The sequence below is a fragment of the Pelobates fuscus genome, chromosome 2, assembly GCF_036172605.1.
Source record: "Pelobates fuscus isolate aPelFus1 chromosome 2, aPelFus1.pri, whole genome shotgun sequence".
NCBI classification, from domain to species: domain Eukaryota; kingdom Metazoa; phylum Chordata; class Amphibia; order Anura; family Pelobatidae; genus Pelobates; species Pelobates fuscus.
The window spans coordinates 272,632,056-272,651,047 of record NC_086318.1 but is presented as its reverse complement, the minus strand read 5'-3'; the positions used below and the strand labels follow the sequence as shown (position 1 = coordinate 272,651,047).

The window sequence follows — 18,992 nt, the reverse complement described above, 5'->3', positions numbered from 1 at the left end:
CCCCTGGGCCCATTCAAAAGCACCAACTGGTAATACCCCAGAAATACCGGCTGGAGTTACTGAAAGTAGGTCATGACATACCTTTAGCAGGGCACCTGGGAATAAGACGGTCATCCTACCGCATAACCCAGACCGTTTTTGGGCCTGGGATATCAAAGTTAGTCCGGCAGTATTGCAAACTTGTGAAGAATGACAGTGGGTAGGGAAAAGTGGGGGCCACCCAGAGGCTAAGTTGGTTTCTATGTCTATTATCGAAGAGCCATTTAGCTGGGTAGCGGTGGACCGGATAGGACCCTTAGCCCAGCTCCTGCAACTGATATACTATTACCGTAGAGAACTATGCCACCCGGTATCCCGAGGCCATGGCTGTATCAAACATCCAGGCCAAGACGATGGCTGATACCCTGTTGAAAATATTCTGCCAAGTAGGATTTCCCAGGGAGATCCTTTCTGACCAGGGTACTCAGTTCACAGCTGAAGTGACCCATCAGCTGTGGAAAGTCCGCAGACTAACGATCTCTGCGAGCAGTTCAATGGAACCCTTAAGCAAATGTTAAAGACGTTCACGACCACCTGCAGAGATTGGGAATGGTTTCTGCCACACCTCCTATTTGCTTATAGGGAGGTGCCAAATGAATATGGATATGGGTTTTCTCCATTTGAGTTGTTATATGGGAAGCAGGTGCGGGGACCCCTAGACCTTGTTCGAGAGCATTGGGAAGGGGAGACAGATATAGTAGCTGGAGTTGTGGGACCAGATGAAGGCATTAACCCAGATGGTACACAAGAACCTTCAGGCAGCTCAGCAGCGCCAGTGAGCACGGTAGGACTGGAGAACCAGGCACCGTAGTTTCCAAGTTGGACAAACAGTCATGGTACTCAAGCTGGTCAGGCATGATAAACTACAGGCGCCATGGCAGGGACCTTACAAGATGACTGGGCAGGTATGTGACACTGTAGCCAGTTGTGAAAATGAGCAAGTGAAACGGATGTTTCACATTAACATGCTCAAAGAATACAAAGGCAGAGAAGAAGAAGTAGCTGCAGTGAGTGCCCCAGCATCAGAAGATCCTGATGCCCTACCCTTACCCGACTTGTTAGGAGGTGACACTAGAGAAGGGACTATAGAGTTGGTACAGATAGGAGAATGGCTGGGGACACAGGAATAGGCCCAAGCGATCCAACTGCTGGAAGCCAAACAGGCAACCTTCTCCCAAGAACCAGGATATACTACCTACACTCCAGGCCCCATTGAGATGACCCCATACCGCATTCCTGAGGCAGTCCGGGAAGGAATGCAGAAATAAATTAATTCAATGATTCGCTTATGGGTCACTGATCACTCAGAGAGTTCAGGCAGCTAAATGACATGATGGTCACAGATGCCTACCCTATGCCCAGGGTAGACAAATTATTACACTGTATAGCTAGGGGACATTATCTGACCACAATTGACCCCTGAAAAATTGTATTGGCAGATCCCCCTAGCATTTCCCAAATTGGCCTTCGTCACTCCGTTCGGCTTATACCAGTTCCTGGTTGTGCTGTTCGGAATGCAGAAGGCCCCAGCCACCTGCCAAAGGATGGTGGATCACCCCCTAGATGGTCTCCAGGATTGTGATTGTGCATAGCCATCTTCAGCGACACCTGGGAGGTTCGCTTAGAGCACGTAGGGACCGTACTAGACTGTATTAGGGAAGCCGGCCTAACCTTGAAACCAGACAAGTGTCACATTGGTACGGGGGAGGTACAGCACCTGGACCACCATGTAGGATGTGGTAAACAATGTACTGAACCAACCACGATTGAGGCCGTTGTTAACTGGCCCACTCCCTGTACCAAGACAAAAGTCATGGTTTTCCTAGAAACAGACGGCTACTACAGACGCTTTGTCCCAAAGTATAGTGCTATGGCCAAACCCCTGACTGACTTGACACAAAAGAACTTACCTAGGCAGGTCTTGTGATCCCCAGAATGTGAGACGGCGTTCCAAGCCTTGAAAAAAGCTCTCGTCAATGCACCTGTCCTAGCTTCCCCAGATCCAAACAAACGTTTTATTATCCATAGACGTTTCCATGATTGGACTGGGGCAGTTTTAAGCCAAGGCAGAGAGGAAGGGTGAGAGCAGAATTATTACCCCGAAAGGTCAGCAATGCGGCTATTGAGAAAGAGTGCTTAGCTCTGGTGTGGGCACTGAAGAAATAACACTGTATCTGGATGGCCACACTTTCACCATCATCACTGACCACAACCCCTTAGTCTGGCTCAACCTGGTCGCTGTCTACAATTTGCAACTCTACGATTTCACTATCTACTACAGACCCAGGAAACAGAACGAGAATGTAGACGGGCTGTCACGCCAGTTTGAGCTAGCCAACTAAAAGACAAATGTTATTTCCCGGACATCCGTAAGTTGATCTGAAAAGGGTCCAATCATGTCGGCGGGAGCAAAGGGGGAGCAGTGGGAACGAATACCCCATGACTTGGTTCGGCACATTTTATTTATGATCGTTTATTTGTTTGTATCCACCTGGTTCGGTTCCCGAATGAGGACCACCCCAGAACCTCATTAGAACATGGAACACTAAGTATCCAGTACGAAAACCGCAACAGAAACAATTAGTAGAATGCTTAACTGGGCCATTTTGTCTCCTGAATACAGATAGCGGGACTTGGTCGAGTGCCTGGAACTGATTACACTCCCGCTAACGCCGGTGAAAATAGAACTGCTGTCCGTTCAAGTTCTCGACCACCTATACGAACGGCGTTCGGGAGATACAAACTACTGACTGGGGGAACATGCAACACATGAAATATGTTGTATAAAGTATGTGGTTTTCGCACAAAATACTGCGAACGGAGACCGGCCCTTGCCACGATTTCTCTGGAACTATTTTGGGCATTGACCTTGTGATAGGCCGGTGAAATCTTCCCCTCGATGACAATTCAAAACTACCAAACCGATCTGAGTGATTTATAGATATGATGGTCACTCAGATCAGGGCTATCCAGGGATGTGACTCTTGAGAGGTTTCCATGGATTTAGGGGGTACTTTTGGGATGTTTAAAAATTGTTATGTTTTTCTGTACCTTGAGATAATTCTGAAACTTTGGCTGCATTAAACAGTTCTACTCCCAGCATGAAGGCTTGACTAATGAGTGGGGGGAAAGGCAATACCAGCAATATTTATTCTCAGGAATATTGGAGCTACGATATTAAGGGAAAGGGAATCCGTGGCGGCAATATATTGGCGGTCAGCCAGACATAGCATTTAGGATTGTTATACTTACCATGACACAAAGGTCATTTTCCACCATGGATGGTCATTCTGTGCAGAGCCATAGGGAGAATTTTTTTTTGTTATATGTATCATATTTTTTTTGAGGATTGGCTTTTTTAGGATTGGCTTAGATGTGATACTAGGTTCCCTTATTTACTATATTATTATTTATATATTTACTATATCATTATTTATTACCAGGTTATCGTGGGTGGGGTCTCAGAGTATGCTAATCCCCCCCATTTAATACATTAATAGCCCACACTCATTGCCCATGGGTGGGGGCTAGGTGTCTAGCACCCAACCATCTTTAAACCTGACAAGTAGCCACTGTGTTTTACCTTGATAACTTTGAAACTGATATAGGTTTTATGGAGCATAATGATTTTGTACTCATCATTTCCTTCATTCACAACATGTCTCAAAGTGAGTAAATCTTCCTTGTTAGACAATATAGCCTCACGCCAAACAGGATCTCCTTCGTGGCAAATGACAACTTTTTTTTCAAAAGTCTGAATTGCTTCATAGAGTGCACTGGAATCATCATACTCCTCTGGACAGGCAAACTGTTCCTAGGAAAATAAAAACACGTAATAATATTTTTTTCTACACCTTAAACCAATGGTTCCCAACTTAATTAGTACATGATTCAAAATATATTTTTCTATGAGGATAGTGGAAAAAAATTGACTATTCACGTAGGTTGAGGATTGGCAAACCATGCCCAAATGGCCACCATCAGGAGGTGACAACCATGGCAGGTGTCATGGGCAGGGCCGGATTAACATAGGGGCTGATGGAGCTGCATGGGATAGGCCCATTGATTTAAAAAATATATATATATATATATATATATTTTTTTCTCACTACTCTTAGGGTTGCCAGGTATTTCTGATGTATTTCTTATGGTTGCCAGGTATATTGCCAGAAATATTTCTCAGGTATTTGAGGCCGCCTAGCCGGTGCTGTTATTGCAGTAATAAACAGAGTATAAACATAGATTATTCTGCAATACCAGCACCGACTTGGGGGAGCAGCTCTGCAGAGAGAGGCCAAACAGCAGCTCTGGGCCTGCGAGACATAGGGACGGTGAGAGACTTGGGGACGCTGAGACATAGGAACACTGGGCAACATGGGGACCCTGAGACACTAGGGACACAGTGGCCCCATGTCTCCCAGTGGCCCTTAGTCTCTCAGTGTCCCCATGTCTCCCAACCAGTGTTACTAGTGTCTCAGTGTCCTCATGTCTCCCAACGTCCCTGGTGTCTCTCAGTGTCCCCATGTCTCTCAGTGTCCCTAGTCTCCCAGAGTCCCCATGTATCTGTGTCTCCATGTATCTGTGTCCCCATGTCTCTCCCAGTGTCCCCATGTCTCACAGTGTCCCCATGTCTCACAGTGTCCCAATGTCTCTAAGTGTCCCCAGTGTCCTAGTGACATCGGGACACTGGGAGACATGGGGACAAAGACGCTAAGGGACACTGGGAGACATGGGGATACAAACACTAGGGGACACTGGGCAACATGAGGACACAGACACTAGGGGACACTAAGAGACATGGGGACACTGGGAGAGATGAGGACACTGGGCGACTTTGAGACCTGGCAGACACGGTGCACTCCCAGTGTCCCCATGTCTCTCAGCCAGTGTCCCTAGTATCTCAGTATTCCCATGTATCCCAGTTTCCCTGGTGTCTCTTAATCTCCGTAGTGTGCCAGTGTCCCTAGTATCTCAGTGTTTCCTAGTCTCTCAGTGTCCCAATGTCTCCCAGTGTCCCCATGTCTCCTAGTGTCTCAGTGTCCCCTAGTATAAAAGAAAAAATCTCAGGCACTCACTGTGATAGATTTAAGCAGGTTTATTGGACACCGCAAGGTGTTGACCTGTACCCAGGTCTTTATCAAGTCTCCAGTGTCCCCTATGTATCACAGTGTCCCCTATATATCAGAGGGTCTCAGTGCCCCATCTCTCCCAGTGTCCCTGGTGTCTCTCAGTGTCCGTAGTATCTTAGTATCCATAGTGTCTCAGTGTCCCCTAGTCTCCTAGTGTCCCCATTTCTCACAGTGCCCCCAAGTGTCTCAGTGTCCCCCTAGTATAAAAGAAAAAAATCTAGTAAAAAATACCCAGGTCTTTATCAAGTCTCCAGTGTCCCCTATATATCACAGTGTCACCTATGTATCACATTGTCTCAGTGCCCCATGTCTCCCAGTGTCCCCTCATGTCTCAGTCACCAAGTGTCCCCATGTCTCCTATTGTCCCCAAGAGTCTCAGTGTCCCCAGGTCTCCCAGGTCTCCCAGTGTTCCCTAGTATCTGTGTCCCCAGGTCCTAAAGACATGGGGACACTGGAAGACATGGGGACACAGAAATGCCCAATGTTCATCCCTTTCGGCAGTTCTGGTTATGTGATTTGTGTAAGTTGCCCACCCTTTTACCCCATCCATAGACTTCCTTATTTCCTGGACACTGCTGTTAGGGGGTATGGGTTTACTTGAAAGCATGAGATTAGCATAGGGTATGTGTTTTCTCATAGCTGCATCCTATGAGTTTCCCTCCAGCATCATCTCCATCAGATACATGACGCTTAGGAGGTAGGACTGTTTTAGTGTTTTTGGTCAATAAGATTTTGTAATTAGGCCCATCATAATTGTCAGCACCAGGCCCAATGGGCTCTTAATCTGGCCCTGGTCATGGGCCCGGTGCTCCTAGGGAACTCGCCCCCATACTCCCAATGTGTAGCTGCATGTGTGTGTCAGTGTGTATGTGTGTGTCATTATGTATGTGTGTCAGTATGCATGTGTTTCTGTATATGTGTCAGTCTCTGTATATGTATGTGTGTGTGTATGTCAGTATGTATGTGTGTATGTATGTCAGTATGTATCTGTGTGTCTGTATCTTTGTCAGTATGTGTGTGTGTATCTGTGTGTCTGTGTATTTGCATGTGTGTCAATGTATGTGTCTGTGTATCAGTGTGTGTGAAAGTGAATACACTACACACAAATGCACACCTGCATTCAAACACACACATTCACACACATACTCCTTAGAAAAGCAATACATTCAAACACAAATTTGTGTGTGTGTGTGCGCGCTGGATTGTGTATTTTGTACGCTGTATATAGCAGCACCCTATAATATATGCATGTTCAGGTGAGTGCAGCCCTGGTCATCTTTGGTTTAATTTATTTATATATTGGGGAGTCCAGGCCAACTCCTTGCTTTTGCACCCCTCCCTGTCACAGGTGCCTCATTCCAGGATCCTATTTAGCCTTCACCTGCAGAGAGTCCTAGGAGAAAGTAGTTCCCGAGTAAGTGGATTAATCTCATAAGAGCAGGCATTAGGCTGCTAGAGTAGGACCTGCCAAGAATGTGGCAGGCTTAAGCAATATATGATCATATAATGTAACAAAACCCAATTATTTGTTGCCTAGGTGAGGTGTTTTTAAATAAAACTATTACAATCTTTGAGATTTGAAATCATGTTTAGTGAATAAGCAAGTGCACTGAATTGTGTATTTTGTATGTTGTGTATATATTTAAGGCTATTATGGCACTAGAAAAAGTGCAGAGGCAGGCTACAAAATTAATAAAAGGAATTGAACATATTAGCTATGAAGAAAGGTTAACAAATTTAAACCTATTTAGTTTAGAAAAACGTCGCCTGAGAGGGGATATAATAACCTTATACAAATATATTCGGGGCCAATACAAACCATTGTGTGGAAATCTATTCACAAACTGGACTTTACATAGGACACAAAGTCATGCATTTAGACTAGAAGAAAGAACATTTTGTCTAAGGCAAAGGAAAGGTTTTTTACTGTAAGAACAATAAGGATGTGGAATTCTCTGCCTGCATTGGAGAAGCCTGGTTGCCCGCCTGTTGCCTCTGGACTATGGTCCCATGTTAAAAAGCTTGATTTCTCCCTGCAAAGACATGAAAATCCTTCGGTACTTGCCCTATTTGAATAGTGATACCCCAGATAGCTATGCCATGGAGCCCATTCGTATAATGAAAGACTATGTGAAAGACTTTGCCTCCATGGCAATTGAACTGTATGTTTGAGATCTGAGCGCCATTCAGTAATAATGTACACTCAGATCTAAGCTATCTGGGGATATGTTGAATGTACCTGTTTTATGCAATGGCTGCAGTTATATATTTTTATGTATTTTATTGTCTTTTGCTGCCATGTGTTCAATGGAGTTTTGCCTCTGTCCTTCGAGATATCTTTTGAACCACTGGACCAATTTGACGTATGTATTTGGCGTATGCTGATTCTGAAAATGTAAGTTTAATGTGAATGTGATGCATACTTTTAAAGTTAGGAATAATGTGGAAAAACTGTATTTCTCTGCCTGTTATAATTACATTACCCATTGTGTAAGGTAATTGTATCACAGGCAGAGGGGAGGATTTTGGGAGTGTCTGAGTGTATTGTACGTGTTTATTGGTTGTTTTCCAAAACTCTGTGGGCGGTACTAATGTGTATATAAGAACAATAAACCCACAGCTCTGTCTGTTCCTGCTTGACCCTCAAAACAGAGCCTTGTCTTGTTCTTGGGGGGATTTATTGTATGCTGTTCCAGTTTGACTGCTAGGAGTGTAAACCTATTCATATTGTTTTCCCTATTCGGCTGTTTACAGCATTCGTATGGTTCCGGTTCAGCTGTTTACGGCATTCATATGCTTCTCCGGTTCGGCGGATTAGTGTCTACAGTAGCTGCCTGTATATCTGGAAGGGAATATCTCCTAAATGGCTTTTAACCCCTTTTTATGCCTGGGGGTGCCGTTACAGTAATGCTCCTGTCTTGGCTGCCCCAGTCCCTAATCGACATTTTATTGTTCATACAGACGCTTTCATGTTCGGGCTGGGAGCTGTCCTCAGCCAAGTAGGAGACGATGGGAAAGAGCACCCGATTGCCTACATCAGCCGAAAACTCCTGCCACGAGAAGTCAGCTATGCCGCAGTGGAAAAGGAGTGTTTGGCCCTAGTGTGGGCACTAAAGAAGTTAACTCCCTACTTGTATGGACAAGAATTCACTCTGGTTACAGACCATAACCCGTTGGTATGGCTAAACCGGGTCACTGGGGATAATGGCCGACTGTTACGCTGGAGCTTATCGCTACAACCGTTTAATTTTGCTATCACCTACCGACCCAGGAAACAGAATGGCAATGCCGATGGGTTATCACGGCAAACCAACCTCAGTCCAGCATAACTCCTCAGTCAGGACAGCCTTAGTCTGCCCCGAAAGGGGTCAGACAGTGTCTACCAGAGTGTACCACAAGGAGGGAGCATCGTTACAAAGACCCATCATGTTGTTATATTTTGCCTCTTCTTATTTAAACCCTATTTTACCGGCATCCAGTCCATATGAATGGATTACACGAACTGTTATAAAGTCTCATTCGTCGGTACAAACGATGGACCACCCGGCCTTTGGCGTGTGCCGCCACTTAACCTCAAAACCCCTCGAAGTACTGAATGGCCGACCACCCGGCGAGCGGAGTGTGCCGCTCATTAACCGCACAAGGTGTTGCGGTCTGAGGTTAACCACAAGCTAATTGACGGTCCCAGAGGACTCCCCATTCGTATACAATTCCCCGAAGCGAAACTACCGAAAGACTCACGAATGGGGGAACACCTACGTTCTGGCGTGTGGCATCGATTAGAATGTTCAACTTGCGGTTAACCACAGGTTAAATACCCCGTCCGGGCGGTCTCCGTTTGTGTCCCGATTGGCTGGGACAACCAGACTGATAGCGGGTATTCGTGTGACTATGTACCTGACCTCCGCTCCATAAGTACGAGTCGAGGTCCCGCTGTCCATTGAGGGCTTACAATCCAACTACCGGACAAGACTTTCTATAGCAGAAATCTCCAGTTCTGTTCGTGGGATCTGGGCGCAATTCGTACAATTGATGCATCCAGATATGAGCTACCGAATGATTCGTGGAATGGACTATATTCTCTTTATAATGCCTAAGTTATATATTTTTATGCTGTTTGCTGGAACACAATAAAGCATGGTCTTTTGGGTGCTTGGAGATAATTCGATTGTATAACCGTTGGCCTCATTATCTCCAAGCTGGGCGGGTACTAATTTAAAAGATACAGTGTATTGTGATTGGTTGACTAGTTGCATTGTACCTGTATCCCATCAGGTCCATAGGGGGCTGTCCCTGGACCTGGGGACTTGCATAAATTGCCATGCTTGTGTGCCATTAAAGCCAGTTCGTTTTACCCTTAACTCGCAGCCTCGACTCGTGTTGTTGGGATCCGGGAATCCTAGCTTTACTATAGCTAGTGGGAGATTCTACATTTACAGGTTTCTACCGATTGCAGCAACGTTCGACTCTCTGACTTCGGGAATGAGGACATCCAAGCGATCCAACCTCCTGCTAGACCGGAGGCAATCGTAACAGACATGTTTCTTGCAATGTCATCTGGACTTTGAGGGAGGTTCTACCTATGTTTAATTAATTAATTAATTTACTAAAGAAGAAAAAGAATAAAAGGTTTTTTTTTTTCCTGCAAGTGAATTTTCAGCGCAAGGTCATTTTGTGTTCACAGACTATTTGTTTAAAAAAAAAAAAGCTGTTCTTTATCTCACATTATGAACGGCCTTGTAATTCCTATGCACACTAAAACTTGGCTTTTAAATGTTATTGTTTTAACTTTAATATTTCATAGTTAATACAGAGGATAAAGTAATTTAAAGAAAGTATATTGAAAGTATATTAATTGATAGGATTTCATTTATATATTTTGGTCCACTGTTCACTGATCTCGAGTCTCAGTCTGGTGTTCAAACAGTTTTTCAAACAGTTTTTCTTATAATACGTCATGTGTTTATATCCACAACTGCATATTGCTTTGTGGAAACAAATTAAAAGCCTGGCATTGTAACACGTGTATGGACATGCTTATAACAAAGCTCTCCTCATGTAGTTGGTCATTAACAGGCACTTTGTTGCAATGTGTCTACCAACGCTTTTCTGTGGTCATTGGATCACAAAAGCATACCCTATCTCTCAGTCATGATGCAGAGTTTATGCTTGCAAGGATATCCAGAAATAATCCACCTGGTATCCGCATAAATACTCCTATCGTTTAGAAGGGTTAATTACATAATAACCATTGAAGGTAATATGTTGGTTGTTCTTCCTATAGAGGAAAGATAGACTTGCCCTAAAAGCTTTTTCATGGCTAGGACAAGCTCTTATAGAGAGAGGTAATGTACTTCTGACTCCTGAAAAGGAATATTGGTGGTCCAATATGGGAAATACTGTAATTCATGTGTTAACCAAGTTACTAGTTGCTTGCCCCACACAATGGTATCTATTTATTCCTGTGGTACAGATGAGCATTCACAACATACCTGATGATACAAATGATGAGACACCATATGAAATGTTACACATTTTTTTTTTGTAAATATATGTTTATTGAGTGTTATTTCAACTTTTACCTTAGAGAGAAAAAAAAAGCGAAAACTTTTCAGTAGGGACTCGCAGGTCCCATCAATCAAACTAACGAAGCCCCGAGAGTTACGGTTGATATAACGATCTTATACGCTGGCATTGGTGGCGCGCAGGCCACATTGTGGTGTGGTGAACCCAACATGTTAGTGTGGCGAAACCGACCTCGCCACGTGTCCTTGGAGGGGGCTGCTTGCCCGCCTCTTGCCTTTGGACTATGGCCCTGCAGGTTAAACTGTTTATTTTCCCTGCAGAAAGGCTTATTCGTGTGATCTGAGTGCCATTCATCTAATAATGTGCAGTCAGATCAAAGCTATCTGGGGATATGTAGAAATGTGTGTTTTATGTACTAAATGTATCAGTATGTAATTTTATGTCTTTTACTGTCTTTTTGTCTGCCATGTGGGTAATGAAGTTTGGCTCTGTCTTTGGAGATAATTAGATTCCTTCTCCAATTATCTCCAGGGCAGAAGGGAGGAAGCCAGGATGCATTGTGGGGATGTTTGACTTTTACTGTTTGAGCCAGATTAAAATACAATCAGCCAGGGGGAACAAAAGATACTTTTACTAACTTTTGCCATTTTTTATATGTTATTCCCCTGAATGGATTGATTGTGAATATGTATTTTTATGCGAATGTGATGTATATTTTGGGAGTTATGAATGTTGTGTAAAAACTGTATTTTCCCTACCTATGATAATTGTATTTTCCTGTGTGTACAGATAATTAGTTTACAGGTAGAGGGGAGGGCTATGTGTGGGATGTAACTATTGTGTGATTGGTTAATGTACGTTACTGTGTGTGTCCCTCCCCTTCATGGGAGCACCTAATAAAAAGGGCTGCAAGCTAGCAGCCAGGGAGTTCTATTTTACCCTCAACTTGAGTCCTGTCTCTTATTGGGGGAATCTGCTACAAGGGATTGCTATGCTAGGCATATTCCCTTGCTATAATCACTGAGCTCTTGTAAGAGCTTGTTCCTGCTTCGTTCTGAAGGGAGATAGCTGCAGCCTGCGGTGCTTATGGTGTCTGGTGGAGTGCTTGGAGTCCTCTGGAAGCGCTAGGAGCATCTTTCAACGGAGGTACCCAGTCGGGGTGCCAGTTGATCCGTTACAGCTGGACTCGCAGGTCCAATGTTTGATAAGCAGTTGTAAATTCCCTTTGGTAATAAGTGTAATACAAGTAAAACAAACAGATATGATAGTCACATAACTTAGCAGTGTAACTCGCAGGTCTCCGGTTATGCTATGTCCACAGCATCCGCATCAGTTAGGCGTATCGTGTTGTGCGGGTCTAGGGTGGTCTTATTTTAATACACGGTTAGCCTGAGTCACCCAGTTGCCTATGTGTAATCAGTATGACGTCGATAAGTATCGTCAAGGCTTATGGACAATGGGGTGTCAAGGTCTCTTTGGTAAGCAGTTCGGGCAACCCTAGTTGGTTCATGTTGATACGTCTATGTGCATGCAGCCTAAGCTGTGTTTCTGTACATTATTTCTATGCACTCTTTATGGTTTTTCTCCTTTTTTTGTCTACATTTGTATCCTCTATGCATAGCAGTGTCGCCATATATATTCGTCAATGTCTAAGTGGTCATCTATCGATGATGATTCATGTGCTGTGTTCTGTCACGTGGTGTGTCATGTCCTTAACCTAGGTACATGTGTGATCAGGGATAGTGGTGGTTAGTGTCCGTTATTACCCGTGTGTCGGGGTGGAGAACCCCCTGTGTGTGTTCCTGTTGTCTTTGGGTTAGGTTTTCCTGTCGGGGTGTGGCATGGTGTCCGGTAGACGTTCAGGGTCGTAGTCTCTGCTTCTGTCCCTCCCCTGTCTGTCAACCGTAGCTATAGAGGTGTCTCTTGTCAGTCACCTGGAGTGGTCTGTTCCGGGTGGTTATTAGGCGGCTTGTCCACTGTCTGGTGGGAACCCTGGTGTTGTAAATGTGCGTCAGTCCCCGTGATCTGAGGTGTTGTTATATCTACGTGGTGCATGTCCACCTGTGTGTCGTTGGGGGTTGTGAGATGAATCCCTTTGTGGGGGTGCTTAGCGTTCGTTGTGGACGCCCATGGGTCTGTCGTGGTGAGTGTTGTCGGCTTTTACTGCGTTCTCGCTGGGCGTTTAGGTTTCAGTGTGTTTCATGTGTAGGATTCACCCTCCCAGCAGCAGCTCATCCCTCCAAGGCAGCCCCCCGATTCCAGGTCCCCGGTAGACCCAGCTCCCGCGCGCGTCTCCCCCCGCCCCCCTGCGGCCAGCGGGTAGGGTTGGGTTGGTGGTCGGTGGTGTCTTGTCCGGACGTGGCCGGGGGCTCTGCCATTTACCTCTCTCCCTCTCACCTCCCTATCTAGGAATTGGTTGTGTTCTGCGTGCAGTACATGTACCACAGTCTCCACTGCTCTGTGTGTTTCTCCTGTCTGCCCAGGAGACTAGCTATTATGGATTCGGCTTTGTGTATGTCGTCAACCCTGTGTCTCCATTGTCCGGTTGTCGGCACAGTGGGTGTTTTCCATAGTAGCGGTATCAGCGCTTTCGCAGCGTTCAGCAGGTGGCGCAGGATCGACTTTTTATATTGTGAGAGTGTATTATTCGAGTGGTGTAGCAGGACCAGGTCCGCTGTCAAGTTTGTGGGTTCTCCCGTTATCTTCCGTATTTCCGTCTCAATCTCCTTCCAGTACGGTTGGATTTTGGCGCAATCCCACCAGATGTGTTTGAGGGTGCCTGCGTCGCTTTCACACCTCCAGCAGGTGTCTGGTATAGTCTGCTTGATCCGGTGTAGTAGGGCCGGCGTACGGTACCAGTGAGACAGCAACTTGTAGTTCATTTCTTGATATTGCGTGCTCGACGAGCTCTTGTGCTGCAGTAGCAGTATTTGTTCCCATTGCCCCTCAGTGTACGTGGTGTCTAGGAGGTCTTCCCATTGCCATAGGTCCTTTTTTTCCTTTTCTCCTATCGCCAGGCGCTGGTAGATGGTCGAGACCGTGCTGACTGCATCGGGTGTTTGGAAGCACATCTCTTCAAACCACGTCAGTTCCCTGTGTAGCTTGTTCCTGTGAGGTAAGTTATGGTAAAAGTGCTTGAGTTGTGCGTAGTGAAATTGGTGCATGATAGTAGGCGCCTCTCCATCAGATATTTCCCGTGCGGTACTCAGCCCAGTGTCCACTAATACTGCTTGTAGTGGAATGTAGTCGCTTTGGGTTTCCAGTGGCCACGCGGATGGTGGCAGTCCGTCGCCTATGTTCGAGTTGTGTGTAATAGGGATTAGTGGACTAGGTGAAGGGGATATAGCCAGGTCCAAGATTTGAGTGTTTGGGTGATGGGGGAGTCTTCCCCCAGGGATTTTGAGGCTGCTCCCTCGTCGTGCCAGATGTATTGGTGTAGGTGGTTATCTGCGAGGTCTTTGCACAGAGTGATCCAACGTTTATGGGGGGTGGCGGTGTGGAGTTCCCTAATGTGCTGTATAATTGTTGCGTGGTAGTATTTATTTAGGTCTGGCAGTGCCAGTCCCCCCCCACGATTTGGGAAGACATAGTTTCTCGTGTGCTATTCTAGCTCTGTCACCTTTCCAGATGTATTTAAGGATCGCTGTCCGTAGTGTTTTGAAGAATACTCGCAGGATTATTCAAGGGATTGTATGGAACATGTACAGTATCCTGGGGAGGATGTTCATCTTCACGACTGCGATCCGGCCTTGCCAGGAGATGTGACTATAATTCCACCTTTTGTGATCGTCTGGGACGGTGGACAGAAGGGGTGTGTAGTTATGAGTGTAAAGGTGTTTTGCCTCGGGGGTAACTTGTATTCCCAGGTATTTCATGCGATCCGTGCACCAGTGGAATGGGAACTGTTGTCGCAAGAGTGTACATTCTCCTCCCGGCACCGTCACGTTTAATATCTCGCATTTTGGTATGTTAAGATCACCATATGTCCGGAATTCCGACATGAGCTGGGGGATCGACTCCAGGGGTTCATCCAGGAAGAACAACATATCATCCGCATAAGCGGCAACTTTGTGCTCCTGTTGTTTGTGCTTGAAGCCCATGATTCGTGGGTTCCTCCGTATTTTCTCCAGGAGCGGTTCCAGAGTGAGCGCAAAGAGTAGCGGCGAGAGTGGGCACCCTTGCCGAGTTCAGTTTTTGATGTCAAAACTATCCGTGAGAGCTCCATTCACTCGAACTCTGGCATTTGGGTGGCGATAAAGCGCTGCGATCCACTTCAGCATCTGTTCTCCCACTCCAATTTTTCGTAGTGTCTCAGTCATGAATCGCCAATTCACCCTATCAAACGCTTTTTCCGCATCCGTGGAGAGCAGAAGTAGTTTTTGGTTGAGACGTTTCGCTGCGTGTTGGATCACAAAGAGCCTGAGAGTGCTGTCCCTGGCCACCCTGCCCGGGATGAAACACGTCTGATCTGGGTGTATGTCTGTAGCCGGGTCGAAAGTATCTTCGAGAACAGCTTGACATCCGTGTTAATGAGAGATATTGGTAGTTCCCCACCTGTTCTGTGTTTTTGCCTGGTTTCGGGATCACCGTTATCGTTGCCGCTAAAGATTCCTTATGAAAGAATGCCCCATCTCTGAGGCTGTTTAGTGCCTTCACTAGGTTTGGAGTTAGTTCGTCGCTGAACTTCTTATAGTTTTATACTGGGAAACCATCTGGACTGGGTGCTTTACCATTCTTTGCTGCCTTCAAGGCCAGTTTGAACTCCTCTTCCGTCACCGGGGCGTCTAGCAAATCCGTTTCGTCTGGGGTAAGGGTATCGGGATTGAATTCCTGCAGGTATCTTTTTACGTCCGCGTCCACCTCCACGGCGTCGGCCGCTCCATTTGTGTTGGTGATGTTATACAGGTTCGTATAGAAGGACCTGAATACTTCCACGATTCTGCCCCTGTGGGTACGCAGAGCGTGCACCTGGGCCCTGTTTTGTTGTCCCCTAAGCATTTGGGCCAGTAGTAAAGCCCTTGTTTGCATGCCTGTAGAAGAACACCTTTGAGCGTTGCAACTGCCTAGCGTATCCTCGTTCGATGATTTCAGTCAATTGCCTTCTTTTCGTGGTTAGGTCCCGATAGGCCTGGTCTTGTAGCGATCTTTTGTGTCTCTGTTCCAGTTCAGCTATCTGGTTAGTGAGTTCCCTCAGTTGGTTTCCAGCGTCCTTCTTCTTCTGTGCTGCCATCCGTATGAGGTGACCTCGCAGGACACTCTTGTGTGCTTCCCATATTGTCATGTCAGTTAGGTCCTCGGTGGTGTTTTCTTCGAAATATTGACGGATATGTGTGGCCACTTGCGTTTTTGTCGGTTCATCTAGAAGAAGGGCATCATTAAGTCTCCAGGCTGTTCTCGTCGGACGATATAGGGGTTATTCCAGTTCCACTTTCATTGCACTATGGTGCGACCAGGGGGTGGGGTGGATTTCTGCTTTCCTGAGATAGGTGAGTCCCTCCTGCTGAACGCATATGTAGTCTATCCTGGAGTACCGGCGATGAAGTTTGGAGTAATACGTAAAGTCCCGATCTATTGGATGCAGCGCCCGCCATGTGTCTACTAGCCTAAGGTCCCTGAGGGACCTCAGGATAGTCTTGATGGTTGAGCTAGGTACACTACTTCGTCCCATGGACGTGTCTGTCAGTGGATCTAGTGGAACATTGAGATCACCTCCCAGTATCAGGACTCCTTCAGTGAATTTGGCTAGTTTCAACAGTGTCCTGCGAAGAAAGCTGGCTTGCCCCGAGTTTGGGGCATAGATGTTCGCCACAGTATAAGTTTTTCCAGCTATGTCCCCTTTTATGAAGAGGAATCTACCGTCACCATCTATTAGTTGGTCAGTGGCTGCAAATTGAAGGCTAGCGGAGATCAGGATAGCAGTACCTGTTTTCTTCGACGAGGGATGGTTGCTGTAGAAGTTCAGCGGGTAATGTCTGTTTTTAAGTAGGGAGTTCACTTCAGCCCTCAGGTGTGTCTCCTGTAAAAGAGCGATGGAGACGTGTTGTCTCTTAAGATCTCGCAGCAAATGAGATCTCTTTTCTGGGGTATTAAGTCCTCTGCAGTTTTGCGTCAGTATGGTCAGGGGCGTCGGGGAGTAAGCCATGCCGGGCAATTCGCTTGTCTCAAGAGAGCACTATGTAATCGCACCTCCCTCTGGGCCAGGGAATCGGGTCAGCCAGGCCACCAGCAGCGCGGGCGCATGAGCACAGGGGACGGGGCGGCAGGCGCAGGCGCTAGGAGGGGCGGCGACTGTTGTGCGGGAACCCGGGTGGGGGGACGCAGAAGAGCATATCGCTGCCGCCTGGTATCGGGTGAAATCAAGTGTCTAGTGTTGCGGAGTCCTGGTGTGTGTAGATGGGGGTGGGTGTATGTTAATGTATTCGGTGTGTGGTGTGCTCTCTCCCTCGTTCGGGTAGAGTCCCGTGTAACTGGGTGGATGTCCAAGGCCTTACCACTGCTCGGTATTTACCGGAGTGGCCGTCGGCGTGGTTCCCCCAGTAGTCTTGGTATACTCGGGATTAGGTCAGGTCGTGGCACTCGCCAAGCGACGTTGATGGCGTGGGTGTGTCTCGGGGTGATCAACTGAGCTCCTTGTCCGCCTTATGAGTGCTTATGGTGGTGTACTGCGTGGTCAGTGTTGTGTGCCAATGAATGCTCTCCATCAGGGGCCAGTGGTATCCTCCAGCTATGTCGCGTCGGCATGTTCTCCCCCCCTCCGGCAGTCCGGGGCATCTCAATTATCGTCTTACCTTGGTAGTTACCTGTGCGTGTGGGCCAGTAGGGTCAGGTATCGGGGCGAGGTGGGGCTCACACCTTCCCAGGGCAAGTCTTGGTGGCTAGGTCTGCGTCAGTATGTGTTACCAGGGGGGGGCAGGATTAGGGCATCGTCTGTGAGGGTGTGGCTTTAGTCCCATGTCTGGGCAGCAGGCGTGGGAGCTGAACAGTACGGTGTAGGGCTCTGCTCTAGGGTCGGCAAGTGTGATGTCGCAGAAGACATTACTGGCACATGTAGATTAACCATACGATTTCCACCCTAGTGTGTTTTTTTTTTCCTTCCCCTCCCCCCTTCTGCCCTTCCCCACCTCCCCCACCTCCTCCCACCCTTATCTCATTCCCTCTATCTCTCCCCCCACACAGCCTCTGGTTCCCCAGAACATATTTGCAAAGTCTCCATAATGTTTCACCCCACCTTGCCCGTCCAGGGACCCCCGCCCAAGTGTGTCAAAACACCCCCCCGGTCTGTCCATTGGTCCGCCAGTACTTTGTGGGGTGTTTGCCCATCCCTCTAGTTGGCAGTTCGATTAGGTTGGCGTTAGTGGGCAGAGTGGTATCCCCCGGTACAACATTGCTCCATTTTACTCGGTTCCGCTGTGTCGCAGAAGTCCACAATGTCCCCTCACCTCCCCAGTCTCCCACCCCAAAAGTCCGGCTGCTGGTTAGAGCCCCCCGGTCCCCTGGGTTGTGGTGTCAGTTCTGCAGCGTGTGGCCTGGGCAGTGACAGGGGCTTGTGTGCCAGGCTTGCTGTTAGTCGTGGGCAGAACACCTCTGTCGTGGGTTGTTGTGGTGGGGTGTGCTCCGGGAGGGATGGAACGGGGAGCATAGTATCGTTAGTCAAGGTCAGTCAAAAATAGGGAGTTAAGAAGTACTTATCTGCACGCTTCTTGGTGGTGTCAGCCCCAGGTATCTATCCGTCGATGCCCCCTTACTGCCACGCAAGAGGGGGGTTTTCTCTGTGGCCCGATGGGCCGGCTCCTCACTTATTCAGCCTGTTGAGCTGGAATACGCAGTCTGTGCGCCGGAGGTCTGCGTGGTGAGTCCTCTCTGCATCGTCTAGCGGCCCGTTGTGCTACAGGTCCAGGGCGTTGGTCTAGTGGTCCCAGGATCCAGTCGGCCACTTTCGTGTGTGGGAGGCCCAGTCTCCTCAGAAACACCGGGACTTCATCCGGCCATCAGAGCTTAGAACCATTGGTTCTATTAGATAAATGTAGGGAATTTTTTTTTCCGGCCCACCTCTCCATGCACCACCACCTATTTCCTACTGTTGGCCAGCTTGTCCTAGAGAGTGTAACTCCGAGAACTTTTACTACAGAGAACAATCAGAGCCAACAGTGAACAGTGAGTTTTGATATTTTACAACCTGCTAAATACTTCCAAGATCTTCACAGAACCACTGACTGACAAAATGGATGCTGTTAAAGATGACAAGATAAAACAAACAGAGGACGACAGAAATGCCACCAGAACACAGCCACCAGAATC

The 18,992-nt window shown here is 47.1% G+C and overlaps 1 protein-coding gene across 1 annotated transcript in view; it reads right to left on the bottom strand.

Annotated features, from left to right (window-relative positions):
• Positions 1–18,992, bottom strand: part of PCNX2 (pecanex 2) — a 3,673,975-nt gene that overhangs the window by 446,339 nt on the left and 3,208,644 nt on the right. Inside the window, exon 28 of the mRNA XM_063443387.1 lies at positions 3,623–3,853. Coding sequence (XP_063299457.1) covers positions 3,623–3,853 — 231 coding nt within the window. The remainder of the gene's footprint in view (positions 1–3,622; positions 3,854–18,992) is intronic.